The sequence below is a fragment of the Protomyctophum bolini genome (genome assembly GCF_963924005.1).
Source record: "Protomyctophum bolini genome assembly, chromosome: 9".
Lineage (NCBI taxonomy): Eukaryota > Metazoa > Chordata > Actinopteri > Myctophiformes > Myctophidae > Protomyctophum > Protomyctophum bolini.
The window spans coordinates 28,250,350-28,266,353 of NC_137870.1; the positions used below are offsets into that span (position 1 = coordinate 28,250,350).

General features: G+C 42.2%; 2 protein-coding genes across 5 annotated transcripts in view; both read left to right on the forward strand.

The window, feature by feature from the left end:
• The window catches only part of atm (ATM serine/threonine kinase), a 49,364-nt gene extending 43,164 nt beyond the window's left edge, over positions 1-6,200 (forward strand). For all 4 annotated transcript variants that reach the window (XM_080771978.1, XM_080771977.1, XM_080771979.1 and 1 more), the window contains 6 exons: positions 316-481; positions 1,081-1,167; positions 1,409-1,523; positions 1,779-1,842; positions 4,321-4,469; positions 4,605-6,200. In XM_080771978.1, the coding sequence (XP_080628104.1) occupies positions 316-481; positions 1,081-1,167; positions 1,409-1,523; positions 1,779-1,842; positions 4,321-4,469; positions 4,605-4,797 (774 nt within the window). In that variant the 3' untranslated portion in view covers positions 4,798-6,200. The remainder of the gene's footprint in view (positions 1-315; positions 482-1,080; positions 1,168-1,408; positions 1,524-1,778; positions 1,843-4,320; positions 4,470-4,604) is intronic.
• A 602-nt stretch (positions 6,201-6,802) lies between these two features.
• LOC308321808 (transmembrane protease serine 2-like) lies at positions 6,803-15,974 on the forward strand (the record flags this gene model as incomplete). The annotated part of the gene is made up of 12 exons (XM_080772899.1): positions 6,803-6,817; positions 7,385-7,538; positions 8,340-8,432; positions 8,587-8,700; positions 9,526-9,655; positions 10,284-10,394; positions 10,554-10,597; positions 12,052-12,214; positions 12,326-12,498; positions 12,960-13,102; positions 13,835-13,987; positions 15,899-15,974. The coding sequence occupies 12 exons, from the start codon at positions 6,803-6,805 to the stop codon at positions 15,914-15,916; spliced, it is 1,311 nt and encodes a 436-aa protein (XP_080629025.1). The 3' UTR covers positions 15,917-15,974.
• Between the last annotated feature and the right edge of the window lie 30 nt (positions 15,975-16,004).

The following is a 16,004-nucleotide window of genomic DNA, read 5'->3' on the forward strand; positions in this document are numbered from 1 at the left end:
TGGCACTGGCATGTCAACAATCTGTCGTGAAAGAAAGGTCTATATGGAATATTGGTAAGGTGAATCAAATGCAAGACCGACGGCGAGAAGAAATGCACCAGCTTATTTATTTATTCACACAATAAAAACAGTACAGAAAGACACTGAAACAAGTGCAGGTGAGAAAGGAACCCCATTAGGGTTCTCACCTAAAATAATAAGCTTGGTCCATCATACAGATGAAAGGCCCACTCTGCTCTTACATACTACCTGAATTAATGTTCCTGAACACATCCGCGTGTCATAAGCCCCTCTCTCCTGTCCTCTTATCTGCAGGAAGCTCACAAGCTGAGTTCTGAAGACAAGCTCCATGCGTACAACGAGGTGTGTAAGAACTTCAGGCCAGTCTTCAGGTATTTCTGCATGGAGCGCTTCCTGGACCCTGCGGTGTGGATGGAGAGACGTCTAGCCTACACCCGCAGTGTGGCCACCTCCTCTATAGGTACATGGATGGATGCTTGAATGCAAAGTATAGATCAGAGAGATGAAGCCGGGACCCCCCCTACATATTGTATAATACTTTTGCAGATTGTACTTTATCATAGATTTCATAGATAACTTCATATACGTCACTTGAAATCACTAGAAAAAAGGAATGGACCTAGTATAGAGCCCTGGGGGACTCTTGACAATTAAATGGGGAATAAGTTTGATTGATTTAAAAATGTATTATTTATTTCACAGTATAATGCCCTGACAGTATTTCAAGCGAAAGCACAAGTCAATTAAAAAACTGCTACTTTGAGGAGGAAACCATGAAAAGCACCAAGAATTGTTTACATCAGGGTCCTACAAATATACACTACTACCTACAAATATACACTATGAAAAACATCATATAAAGCAAGTAAAAAGGAAAAACATGTACAGTATGGGAAAAAAGGGGTGACTTTTAAGAGGGCCAGTTTGGAATTGCAGCCGTCCGTCCGTAGGTGTTCTTTGAGAGCGGTTTGGAAGGAGTCAAGGGATTCACATGTCTTAATGGCTGTTGTGTGTGTGTGTGTGTGTGTGTGTGTGTGACATTTCCCTTTCTTTTGACAGTTGGCTACATAGTCGGTCTGGGTGACAGACACATCCAGAACATTCTGGTGGATGAGCAAACCGCTGAGCTGGTACACATCGATTTAGGTAAGCTCAAACACATTACACACAGCCACAGTATCAAGTTGGGTTGGATGAGACTGAGCTGTGTATTCATTGACTTAATAAAGTGAATATAATTATAGTGCAGTGAGAAGACTGAAAGGATAATAAAAATAAGCCCAAGTCACTGAAAGATGGATTGTTTTACTTATTCCGTTTAAAATAATTAAAAACATGGCGGATCAGTGTTGTCATATTTATGTATCTTGTTTGTGTCTGTCCTCAGGTGTAGCCTTTGAGCAGGGAAAGATTCTTCCCACTCCGGAGACGGTTCCATTCAGACTGTCCAGAGACATTGTGGACGGGATGGGCATCACTGGAGTGGAGGGCGTCTTCAGAAGGTGTGTGTGTGTGTGTGTGTGTGTGTGTGTGTGTGTGTGTGTGTGTGTGTGTGTGTGTGTGTGTGTTGTGTGGATGTTTAAGTATCCTTGTCGTTCCGTACATCCTTGCCAGGGTACATTTGCACATTGTTTTTGTTCACTTAAAGCCTATTTCATTGTGAGGTTCCCCCCTTTTAAACCACCTTCAGGATACATTTTTGCATCTAATTTCTGTCTGAATTAAAAACTGAACTGCCGATTGTTTATAATGTTCAGATGCTGTGAGAAGACCATGGAAGTCATGAAGAACTCTCAAGAAGCTCTGCTGACCATTGTAGAGGTACACAGTAAATTAATCGCAGTGTTAATTGAATACACAGTCATTCTCTCTCTCTCCCCATATCCTCTCTTTCTCCCTCTATGCTTCCCCCTCTTTTTTTTACCATACTTTATCATACTACTACTGTATATCTGACTAGAATTTCGCCGGCCTTCGGCCGGCGAATCCTAGTTACATTGCAGCACAATATGGGAAGAAGGAAATTGCGAGTTGACAGACTCCACTTCATGTTTCAGCTGTGTTTTTAAACTCAGTAGTGTGCCCTGCACATGTAGTAACGGATGGGTTATAAATTATTATAATAACAGAAAGTGTTTTTTATTTCTCATAAATACGCAAACATGGTGAAACAACTACAGTCACAGAGAGCAGTGGCAAGGTAGCTGCTGCCTGCTAACGATGCAAACAACAGCCTTGCCTGTCGTGTGTGTGTGTGTGTGTGGGGGGGGGGGATAGCACTAATTTTCGACATTTTACTGTGTCATAAATATTTACATCTGTAGCCTATATTGTGATTACATTTGACCGTACATTTGACTCTTGTGTTATATTCTTGTGAAATATTCAGTAAAGTATTGTGGTGAAATATTCACCCCAAGTTGATAAGATATGCAGAGAATATAATACCAAGAAGCCCCAGTTTGAAATGCATTAGGCCACAGACCCCCATTTGATACCATTTGCTCTCTGGGAAAATCAGGGTCCATTTGGTTCCATTTGTATGCTCTTGGAGTATGATGACTGTGCTAACAGTATTATCATCAAATATGTCTCAGTTTGAAGATTCAAAAAAACATATTTCATATGTGTGAGCTTGTAAAGTCGAACGTTCAACCTAGAGACAGTGTTGCCAAGTCTGATCATTATAAGCTACTTTGGACTTGTTTATCTATTGGTAGTCCTTGACATGGAAATGTTTGAGTTCCACTGCTCTGAAACAACATTAGACAACAAAGTGTGACAGTCAACACTATAATTGATTATTTTAAGACTAATTTCCGGACCATTTCTGATTTACCTACTTTGAACTGGCCTATTAACATTTTTATAGACCTGGTTGCTTGTTTCACTCTCACATCCACGATATGTGGCAACCCTGGTCCCTGGTTTGTTTTGGTTTGGTTTGCGTGTGGATGTTGTTTTGTGTTGCTTTAGCATCTTTAGCACAGTATCTATCACAGGGTGCAGCAGCTGCTGCTGTCATGAAAACGCAAGTTTCTGTCCCAGAAGCTCACGTTAGGTCTGCGCACACTGTACGTTGCTATGGCAAGCTGTCATCAAATGCTGCTAACGTTGTGGTCAGCACTGTTAGCATGTGTGCTATCAGGCAAAAGCTGAGATAGATATAAAACTACTGGCCAAAATGTCATACAAAACACAACCCCTCAAATCGGAATGTGATTGTGACCTACAGACCATCATGATTTGCTTGCTGGACCTATAAATAATTTATTTGCATTAAATTGCCACTCGCCTTAGCCTGCATGCCTATTCCTGTGTGTCTCTGTGTGTGTGTGTGTGTGTGTGTATGTGTGTGTGTGTGCGCGTGTGCGCAAGACAGACGTGCGTGTGTGTGCAGGCTGAGAGCTGCTGACTGTGATTGACGTGTGAGCTGGATAAATCAGTGAGAGTTGGAAAAAGCGCACGCAGAGCCAACTCGCAGGCAGTGCCTCAGGCCAGATGCCTGAGAATCGGCACAGGATTCTCTGGGTCACCAGTGTTGGTGTGACACACACGGCTTCCACATTTAGCTTCATACTGGGTGAAAGTGGCGTTCCAAAAATTATTTTTCCCCTCGGAATTCTTATTCACAATGAGATGGAGTTGAGGTGTTTGTGTTTGCTTGCTGGAGCTATAATTAATGTATTTGCATTAAATGTCCACTCGCGCATCGAAGTAAAAAGCAAGATGGCCGATTGTGAGACTGAAAAGTAGCTGTGGGGGCGGGCCTGGAGGGCCTATGAGAACACGGAGAAGTGTTGCCAGGTTTGCGAATTGTAAGCGAGTTGCAGTGTGTGTAAGTAGCGTGGTTAAAGTCCTTGTTTCTGCCCCTGTTGTGGCAACAGCAGTGTCTACAGATTCTGTCCACCGCTTTTGGCACGTGACCAACTCCACAATTGTTAAATTAGATAGGGATGCACCGATATGGAAATTCTTGGCCAATACCGATGTATAAAATTACAATTTATATTAGCCGATACTGATACAGATATGTTTATTTCATTTTTGTTGTTTTTATTTCCCCCTTTTGTGCCAGCAGGGAAACAAATACATCTTCAATAGAAAAAATAAATACAGTTTGGTAGGCTGCCGATAACCAACATAGCCAACCCAAAATGTATGCTTATCAAATACAGATAAATATCGGTTAATGTCAGTCACTTGATACCGATAATTACGGATAACGGCAAATATCGGCCGATACATCGGTGCATCCCTAATATCAGACATTTGATGAGCGTGTGACTGTGTATGTAGGTTCTGCTGTACGACCCTCTGTTTGACTGGACCATGAGCCCTCTGAAGGCCTTCTACCTGCAGCAGCAGCATGACGAGCAGCAGGAACTCAATGCCACGCTCAACTCCACCATGGGAGGTGACGACATCGACAACCACCGCAAAACTAGGTACCGTCATTCACTGCGCGCGCGTGTGTGTGCACTGTGTGCTTCTGTGCATTTATCAAAAAACTATATTTGACCCCACTTGCAGAACCACAGTTGTAGAAACATGCACTCTGTCATGTGTCCTTACTGTCCTAGCTCTTCCAGCAGTGACAGCCAGAGCTTCAACAAGGTGGCAGAGCGGGTGCTGCTGCGGCTGCAGGAGAAGCTGAAGGGGGTGGAGGAGGGCACGGTGCTCAGCGTGGGGGGGCAGGTCAACCTGCTCATCCAACAGGCCATGGACCCCAACAACCTCAGCAGGCTGTTCCCCGGGTGGCAGGCCTGGGTGTAGATGCGTCGTTCCAAACCCTACACAGCTTGTGCAAGGACGCTCTGTGATTGGCCCGGTGCACTTGTGCAAGGAGGCACTGTGATTGACCAGTAGCCACTTTGAGTGGCAGTCGGGGGGGAAAAGGCTCTTGCCAGAACATGATTTACCGTTATGTGTTATCGGGTCGAAACTGGAACGGCACAGAGTCGGCTCAATGGAACTTCACAACGTTCAGAACGGCCACTCGCTCGCTTTATCTCGCTTCGCGTTGCCCAAGTTCGCTTGAGATGGCAAGCCTCCATCGCAATCAAAAACTATACTTTATCGACCAAAAATAACTGTCCGTAGTTGTTGTATGCTATGCACTTCCGTGTTGGCCACAGAAGCGGGGCGTGATTATAAGCACAAGCCCTGTAGGACTTAGAATGTCGCAGTGAAGAGATACCCACAACCAAACTGCTGCTGATGTGAACCTGAGTGCCTTCGACCACCTGAGTCCACTATCTACAAACTCACAACTTGAGCATATAGATCGGCTGCTTTTGGTGAATTTCTCCCCACAGAATATGGATGTTAGTGTTCAAACTAATGTTGAGAAGTTTGGCACTTACTTAAAAGGTTTGGTTGGTGGTACAGCAAATTCCCTGACTCAATGAAGCCCAGCCAAACGCCATGAGGATGTGAGGAAGCGCTCTGACCACTCCGTTGCGTTGTACAAATAAACGAGTCTTTTAATGCGACCCTCCATGTTATGATTTATTCAAATGTAATGTGGCCATTTTGGTTGTTTGTGTTTTCAAACAAATAACAGAATTTATTTGATTTTATATTGTGGTTAATAATACGGAAAGGCCCTTTTTCTAAATGTTTGAAGTTTCAACAGCAGCCAAAAAGAGCTGCAGCAGCAATGTTTTGAGAAAATGCACTCACTGTCCCTCAGTATACATACTGTATTCTTTCATGTAGAGTTTTAACGGGGTACGAAGCCAAATGCTGTTGGCTGTTTAAATGAAAATACTGTTATGCACTTTTCACTGATTATCCAATTTCGTAACAGTATAGTAATAATACTGTAAGCAGTTATCAGCTAATGGTAATTACAGCATTGTAATGTGAATTTGACTGTCAATCCTCAATAGACTATATTCACATGATGGCCATGTTGTGATTTTGCATTGATAAAGCGGGGTGGCAACGAGGTGGAATTTAACTAATTCAAGTTCAAGATGGCCGCTGTGTGAATATGATCTATAAGCAATAAGATCTAAAAAATAAAAACTATTGAAGAAACAAGCATTGTTCAGGAAACTTTTACTACTTTTACCCTCTCTTGTACAATAGTTGTAAAATAATAGTAATGAAGTAATTCAAGTCACTGTATAATGAAAAATGTTCCTGTACATTTTGTGTTGAATTGTTTAAAAAAAAGTGGAAATTAGGTTTCAATTTAGTTTTCATTTGTCATGGTTAATGTGTTTCTAATTTTTTAAGGAGTTACATTTTAACTGACATTGTAACTATTCTTATTCCAGATATATCCCAATTTAGTGATACTGGTTTCTTTAATTTGCTCTATGTTAAGTGAAGTCACCCATTGACTAAATTACTAACATATTGTGCATTAGTCATACAAAATTGTGGCCTTTCTTGTGCCATGTATCTGAACCAACAATACCTATGTTGACGCTGTTGAGATAACCCCCCCCACCCCCTGCTCGGTAAAGTTCCCACCATTCTAAATGTTGTGTGCTCTCTGAAGTTTGCCGCCCCCTTTATTTATATTAGAACAGATTTGACAAAGTGATGACATAATTCAGGATTGGCCATTCGGTCTGCTCAGAATGCCAGTGGAACACAATGTGGAATTTTCTTTTTTTTAATATAAAAACAATTTAAATAACTGTAAAGAGATAATTTTCATCAAGGATATCAACATTTATGAGATTCATTTTAGCTAAAGATTAATAATTTCAAGAGGATTTATTTTGTTTCTTTTTTTACTTACCAGGTATACTTTTAACTGGAAATGACTGCAAATCCGGTAAGCACACTTCAATGTCATTTGATGTACAGTAGTTGATGTGACTGATTGTTGGCGAAAGCCATGAATCCTCATGTTGCTATAAACAAGTCTGTGTGTGTGTGTGTGTGTGTGTGTGTGTGTGTGTGTGTGTGTACACTTTATACGGTATATTAGTTTTTAAGTGGTGCAACCACTTAATTAATGAGCTATGTGTGTCTGTCCCTGGCTGGGTCCCTGGCTGGGTCTGTCCGAGCATGAAAATAGCGTTTTGACCAAGTGTCACTGTTGCGCAGCCTAACACACACACACACACACACACACATTAACTGTATATATGATGATTTTGGGTGTGACATTACAGCGACAGTACAATACAGTAGAGGGACCCCTGGGCACCCTGCACACGGTAACTGTCATTTCTCAACCGGCACCCTGGGCGCGTTCCTGTGGGTCTGGAAGTTCCGGGGACCCCCACACGGAGTTGCACCACTTACTTTACACTGGTGTGATTTTTGTTTTTTATATTGTTCAGAATTTGTGTTCTGTCCCCACTTTCATTCCATATTTACGTGTATCTGTCAACAGTACCTGGACTCAGATCTTTTTTTCATCAAAGGGAGGCTTCAGGATATTGAGGGGAGACTGTCAGAGCCTCAGCCCCAGTATGTTCACCAGCTGGCCCTGGACCCTGGTCCCATGCCTCCCCCTGAAATCACAGACTCCATCCCTGAGGGCAAAGGTACAGTAGTCCACACTTTTGCCCTGATATACAGTTAATGTACTGTACTGCTGCTATGAATTCTAATTAGGCCTACTGTAATAAACTTGCATTGTGATTTGTACTGTATGTACTATACACTAATCTGAGGAAGAGCAAGCTATCTGTATTGTGTATTGTGCACTCCATTTGTGTAACTGCACTGTACTGTATGTAATGTTTTTCCCTCCCTCTAAAATGAGATGCATCTCAAGGGGCTATCCTTTCAATACATTCTGAGCCTATTTAAAAATAGCAGATGTACAAGCTCACAGCGTTCGAGCCGCACTGCAAGCTTCTACCATACATCTGCTATTTCTGAACATTGTTTAAAAATTGCACCAGTGTGAACCGAGTGGTGCAACTCCCCCCCCCCCCCCCCCCCCCCTCCTCTCTCTCTCTCTCTCTCTCTCTCTCTCTCATATTAGGAGGCAACATTGCAGCACTGTCTCTCTCTCTCTGTTTCTGGCACAACAGCGCCCCCTACTGGTACTCATACTGGTGCTCATTAATGTCACATAGGTTAACCACACATAGGTGAACACTGAACACAGACATTGCTGTTCCTTGGAGTGGTTGCACCACTCAAATAGGTGAACACAGACATTGCTGTTCCTTGGAGTGGTTGCACCACTCAAATTGTGAGAATGACTGATTGTAGAATCAGCATTGTTATCACAGGGTTAAATCAACTAAAAGGGGAGAATCAAGTATGTTTCCCCTCGATTACTTTGCAGATTTTGGAGTCCGAGACCGTTCTAATCACAATGTTGTGGATCTTAGGTAGAAGACAGAAGTGCATCAAATACACTGTGGCTGCTGTAATCAGCCTCCTCCTCCTCCTGCTGGTGGCTGGAGTACTCCTTGGCTATTACTGTAAGTACAGCAATTAACTCGTTTTAATTTGATAGGATCAATAGCATTAATTTCTGAATTATATTTTGTTGCTTTTTCCCCCAATAGACTGACCAGATGGGTTAGTTTGTGAAGTCAAGGAGACACAATGCTCTTTGTCCCTCTTGTCTTCTAGTATCGTCAAGCTGTGTCCACGGGATGTCATGTGGTGATGAGGTCTGTGTGTGGGAGTCAGACTGGTGTAACGGGGTCAAGGATTGTCCAGGAGGTCAGGACGAGGCTAGCTGCTGTGAGGGTCACACTACACCATACATATCCATACATTTTTTCCTCACTTTTCAACTCATGAATCAGTTCATATTTATCTGGCACTTTGTCTACCACTTTCCTGTGGTAATAAAGTAAACTCACTCCAATTTTCTGCTGTAGTCTGAAGACTCAGAAGCACTCCTCTCTCATTGTATCCCTTCTTATCCCAAGGTTATCGATGGATGATAGTTTACTATGAAGACAATACTGTATGTTGGTTAATTGTTTACATTTTTGTCATTTAGATTTGTTTTATCTTGACAACAAATAATGAATGTTATTTGGATAAGGTTCAATGTTTACCTGGTGTCCTAGTTTATTTGAAGCACTGTTGCTCTCTTTGCGCTGTACTTATGTGACTGTTTGCCCTATTGTTCATGCCATGGTTCATGGATTCCAGGGTTCATGCTTGCTATGATTACTCTGATCTTGCACTTAAGTAAGTAAGTCGCTCTGGTTACTGGTAAATAATATATAAAGAATGTAATTCAAGGAGCTGCACGTACAGTAGTTGAGCTTGAATGAATAGATGTCAGTTGTCCAGTTAGTCCCAACAGTAAGAATATGAAATGGTAGCCTAAAGGCCATAGTGTTTTGTTCGGGCAGACCTGTTCAAACATATGTTTTGATAAACCCTCACGGCTCACATAGTTCTTGAACATGCTTGAGAGTTGAGAGTTGTCTTAATGACTGACATACAATCTATTAAGTATACTTTGACTGAAAGCAAATTTTATCTAAGGCTGAGTTATGGTCTGTCCTACCTCAAACAAAATGTCCCATTTTTCTTTGTGTTTGCATTTAGTGAGATTGTATGGCTCCAGTTTCCTCCTCCAGATCTACTCTTCACAAAGTAGATCCTGGAAGCCTGTGTGTTCATCTGGTTGGACAGATCAGCAAGGGAAAGCAAGTTGCCAGCACATTGGATATAGCAAGTAAGACATAGATTTTTACTTAGCATTGTAAATTAATTGTAATACAATTCAAATTAATTACTTGTACATCACTACAGTTTGCTAATATTACTAATATAATCATCTAAGAATGTAAGATTATTCTGTTCCGCACGCTTCATTTTCTCTGGATCAGTGTTACAGTAGCTATACTGTATATTAAATGTATGTTTATTTTATTTACATATCAATAAAGGGAGTCATAAAATGTATGTTTTTACTCATGTAATCATGTTGGGAGCTCTTTGGGGGATACATTTGACACCCCTGGCCTAACTGCTCTCCATGAGCTGGTTGGTGCCTTTCATTGGTTTTCACCACGGTGTGAATGTGTGTGAGAAATGTAATCACATTCATACACTTTGGATAAAGGTACTACTGTAAATGCCCTTTACTGTAGGTTGACAGCATGTGCAGTCCTGTGAGTCACATAAAAACGCACCAGTTGTCATTCCTCCCAAGAGCATACAAGTTTTACCAGAAGTAATAGAAACGTTTTTTATTGTTGTGTTTTGATGGTCGATCCTCTTGTCTTGAATTGAATTGTAAGAAATATCATAATTCATACTGTTATGCAATGATGTTTTCTAATAAACTTGAAACTTGACAGGGACACATATTTTACATCGGGCCAAGAGCAGGCTGCCAATAGTAATGGATTTGTATTGGTGAAACCTGAGTTCAGCCTGGACACACCCATACTGCAACAACTTGACCACAGGTTTGTGAACTGGCCTCCCAGCTTGTAGATCTATTTTTGGCAAATATGTTCCTCCTCCCAGAATAGGGATCCTAGGGTTCAAGTGATTAAAAAACAACAGTATTTAGATCAAACTTAAACCAACATTCATTTAACATCAACTTTGTTTGCCATCCCCAGCAATACTTGTCCAGACAACAACGTGGTGACATTGCGTTGCATTGGTATGTCACAATCAATGTCTATTCAAAACCTTTTATTGCAATGCCAAACTGTTGATTTTCATTAGGGCTGTATTGCAACTACAGATTCTTTCTTAGCGATTATTCTATCATTTATTGAGAAGTAAAAGTATCGATACTGCAATGCAGAAATAATGTAAAAGTGCGCCCATCCACCCTAACGTCAGTGTTGTGTTCAGATTGTGGGACTAGGGTACGCTCAGAGAATCATCTCTAACGTCAGTGTTGTGTTCAGATTGTGGGACTAGGGTACGCTCAGAGAGAATCACTCTAACGTCAGTGTTGTGTTCAGATTGTGGGACTAGGGTACGCTCAGAGAGAATCATCTCTAACGTCAGTGTTGTGTTCAGATTGTGGGACTAGGGTACGCTCAGAGAGAATCACTCTAACGTCAGTGTTGTGTTCAGATTGTGGGACTAGGGTACGCTCAGAGAGAATTACTCTAACGTCAGTGTTGTGTTCAGATTGTGGGACTAGGGTACGCTCAGAGAGAATCATCTCTAACGTCAGAGATGTGTTCAGATTGTGGGACTAGGGTACGCTCAGAGAGAATCACTCTAACGTCAGTGTTGTGTTCAGATTGTGGGACTAGGGTACGCTCAGAGAGAATCACTCTAACGTCAGTGTTGTGTTCAGATTGTGGGACTAGGGTACGCTCAGAGAGAATCATCTCTAACGTCAGTGTTGTGTTCAGATTGTGGGACTAGGGTACGCTCAGAGAGAATCACTCTAACGTCAGTGTTGTGTTCAGATTGTGGGACTAGGGTACGCTCAGAGAATCATCTCTAACGTCAGTGTTGTGTTCAGATTGTGGGACTAGGGTACGCTCAGAGAGAATCACTCTAACGTCAGTGTTGTGTTCAGATTGTGGGACTAGGGTACGCTCAGAGAGAATCATCTCTAACGTCAGTGTTGTGTTCAGATTGTGGGACTAGGGTACGCTCAGAGAGAATCACTCTAACGTCAGTGTTGTGTTCAGATTGTGGGACTAGGGTACGCTCAGAGAGAATCACTCTAACGTCAGTGTTGTGTTCAGATTGTGGGACTAGGGTACGCTCAGAGAGAATCATCTCTAACGTCAGAGATGTGTTCAGATTGTGGGACTAGGGTACGCTCAGAGAGAATCACTCTAACGTCAGTGTTGTGTTCAGATTGTGGGACTAGGGTACGCTCAGAGAGAATCACTCTAACGTCAGTGTTGTGTTCAGATTGTGGGACTAGGGTACGCTCAGAGAGAATCATCTCTAACGTCAGTGTTGTGTTCAGATTGTGGGACTAGGGTACGCTCAGAGAGAATCACTCTAACGTCAGTGTTGTGTTCAGATTGTGGGACTAGGGTACGCTCAGAGAATCATCTCTAACGTCAGTGTTGTGTTCAGATTGTGGGACTAGGGTACGCTCAGAGAGAATCACTCTAACGTCAGTGTTGTGTTCAGATTGTGGGACTAGGGTACGCTCAGAGAGAATCATCGGAGGCCAAGCTGCTGTCCAGGGGGCGTGGCCGTGGCAGGTCAGCCTGCGTGTGGAGGGCTCACACGTCTGTGGAGGTTCCATCATCAGCCCCTCATGGATCGTCACTGCAGCACACTGTGTGGCTGGGTGAGTCTGACTGATCTCACCACACAATGCCACTGGAATGATGCATGATGGATGACGTTTCCCACAGTAAGACAATATCTAGTTAATGTTAACTTACACATTTCCCCCTAGGATGTCCAATCCTGAAGACTGGAGGGTCTATGCAGGAATAGTAGATGAGCTAGGTACTGTCTTTAGTCCCAGTCGCTCAGTCAGCTCCATCGTGGTCAATGAGGGTTTTGACAGCCTTACTATGAGGAATGACATTGCTCTGATGAGGCTCTCCAACCCATTAGACCTTACATGTAGGTATCCTTGTAATACTAGTATAGGGCATAGCAGTGGGCGTGGTTTTCTGGTTCCGCTGAAAAAAACGCCCATTCCTTTTTCACATAGAGATTTACAAAAAGATTTATATCTATTATTTTATTTAACAGCTAATGCTGTCGTCCTTATGTTTGTGTAGCATCTATAGATATGAGACCTGTCTGCTTGCCCAATGTTGGACTAAACATCACTGTTCCCCAGAAGTGCTGGATATCAGGGTTTGGCAGGACAGTCAATGGAGGTAAACCCATCCTATTTAATTTATTTTGGTTACAAACTGAGGTTATCATAGTGAGCATGTAATTAATTTAATTTCAATTCAAACAATTTACGGTAATCAATCCCATTCGGGGCTGTCTCACCTCACATGCTGTGCTGCTCCAAGCAGTTGAATACCACTTCACAGAGTTTGTCAAATGTATATTTCATTCCCTCACAGGTAATGCCTCCCCGGACCTGAGGGAAGCTGAGGTGTCCCTGATAGACAGCACTGTTTGTAACGGCTCCATGTCTTACAACGGCAGGATCACCCAGGACATGATCTGTGCAGGAGAAATGGAGGGGGGAGGGGATTCCTGCCAGGTAAGACACATCACAGAGGGGGCATCTGGGTGGCACAGTTCCCTGCACATCACGCACTGACAAGACTAGTGGTTTGGAATCCTTCGGTGGCCCCTGGCTTGGCTCCAATGAAAACAATTGTCCATGTTAGGAGGATGCTGGAATGGCAGGGGGATCTCAGTCACTACGCTAGAGACTACAGGTTGGTCGGGGAGCAAGGAGGAGAACCAGGTCAGAGAGCTTTTCTGCACATGCGTTAGGCAGATTTTGTGAGAGCCAGGTCTACGAAGACAAAAGAATGTTGGGGAAAAAGGTGAAATCATTTTGAAACGTTTAACTGCACAAATCTGGAACGCGGGTCCCTGGCACAAAATATGTGGACAATTATGTGGACAATTACACATTAAATCATTTGGGGATCCTTGACATGAGAATGTTTGAGAAACACTGGTTTAAAGGACAACTCAAGGGTTTATTTATTAGTTTGTAATGATAATAATTAAAAGATTAAAAACAAATCATGTATTGCTTTCTATTGTTAAAGCGTTTTGTTTTTGACACCCATGAATCCCCACTAGGCCAAGGTGTGTGTGTGTGTGTGTGTGTGTGTGTGTGTGTGTGTGTGTGTGTGTGTGTGTGTGTGTGTGTGTGTGTGTGTGTGTGTGTGTGTGTGTGTGTGTGTGTGTGTGTGTGTGTGTGTGTGTGTGTGTGGGTAGGTCAATAACTAATGAACAGAACTTATGTCATTTTCAGAGAGACAGCGGTGGGCCTTTGGTGTCAGAGACGGATGGCGTATGGTGGCTGCTAGGGGACACTAGCTGGGGAGAGCAATGTGCTCAGAGAAACAAACCAGGGGTCTATGGCAATGTGACCTATTTTCTGGGTTGGATTTCCCATCAGATGGAGGTGAGCGGTCATAGTCGGTGTGCTAATATGAAAGTCTAGACCTAACTTTAAGATGTGTCAATGAAGCAAAGCTGTGTATTGATTGATTGAAATGTTTATTTCACAGTATGTAGAATGGGTAGATTTCAAACAAAAGCACAGGTCAATAAAAAAACTGTGACTCGAGTCTGGACACACCATGACTAAGCACTCACACTCGTTTACAACAGGGTCCAGCGTTTTCAATTCATCAGAACATTTAGAGACGTACAAATATACACTTCTATAAAAACAGGAAATCATCATATAAAGAAAGTAAAAAAAGGGAAAAAACATGTACAGTATGGGGAAAAAGTGGTGGGAACTCAGACTTTATTTTCGAATTGCAGCTCTTTGAGAGCGGTTTTGAAAGAGTCAAGGCCAAGGGATTCACATGTCTTAATGTTCCACATTTTAATAATAATAATAAAACTATTTGTATAGCACCTTTCATGACATGAAATGCAGCTCGAGCAATGGAGAAAAAAGAAAAGAAAAGCAAGGCATAAACATTAAAAAACAAGCAGTAATGCAATACAGTGAGGACATGAATAACAAAAAATAAAAGATCAATTAAAAGCAAGGGTGTAGAAGTGGGTCTTGAGCTGTGCTTTAAAAATGTCTACAGAGGCTGCCTGTTGAAGGTACAGTGTGAGTTTGTGCCATGCCGTCAGCCCGTAGAAGCAAAAAGCTGCTTCCCCGTATTTTTTAGTTGACATTTATTTAGGAAAAGCGAGCAGGCCAGCAGTGGAAGACCTTAGGGGGCGGTTTGGGACATATTTAGGCAGGCATTTTAGTGGCATAGGAGCTAAATTAATTCAATCCATTGTTTTGTTTGAGCCGAATATAAGCATCTTTGAATGCAGATTGCGGCCCCTAGATGTGTCACAGAGACTACTTTTCTTGGGAGCGTCCTACCTATTGCTGGCTGTCTGAATACCATGGTCATTAAAAATTTGACATATTATTGCTTATAGCAGCTTTAACAAGGAAGTATTTAGAAAGGTGCATGTGTTGGTGGTAGCGAATCTTGTGGACCAGACCCATTACAAGATGCTGTACTCTATTGTCAACCCTAAGCCATTCCAGCCTGTCAAAATGGGCAGGGGTGAGGTGCGTTCGGGGAGTGAGGCCAAGTAGTAGACTGACCAGTTTGTTTTGGGAAGTCTGGAGCCTTGTTTTTAGGGCCTTTTGAGGTGCTGTGGTACCAGGAGGTGCATGCCACAGTATTTGCCAGCATCCACCTCGTGTTTGATGTGATTGCTCAAATAGAGGAGGCGTGTGTCAGTGGAGTCTGGAGTGGGATGTTCTGAAGCCAGATTGGAATTCGTACATTAGTTTTTTTGTGGCAAGATACTTTTCAATCTGTTCATAGACTGTTTTTTTTCGAGATGGAGCTAAGAATAGAAATAGGGCGGTAGTTGCTGGGGTCTAATTTGCTCCCTTTCTTGTGCAGGGGGGTTACTTTGGCAAGTTTGAAGTCTTGGGGGACCTGTCCCTGTTTAATTGAGAGGTTTCTTATGTGGGTGATGATTGGAGCTATAGCGATGGCTGAGTCTCTGAGAATTTTGTATTGTTGCTTATAGAATTTATAAAACATGATCATCTCATCAATTTCCAAATACCAGATTTGACTGATTAAACTAAACTATACACCACACCGCTTACTTGTGTTGTCGTTTTCCATATACAGAGGACTAATGCTGCTTGCAGACTAAAGTGAAGTACTCTCCCCCAGGACTTCAGAACATGTATAGTTTATACCTTAGATTTTATACTGTATATTGATTACATAGAAGATAAATAATGCTACTCCTAGATACATAGAACTATCTTTACATCCATTATTTGTATAAAACATTTTACTAATCCTGATTCCCGTTTTATTTACAGAAATATCAAGACGAATAAGTATCAAAAGAAAGGCCAAGCGTGATTTGTCATTTTTATTGTTTTACTTTTTGTTGGCTGTGTACAAAGTCTAGTGACACTACCTTAA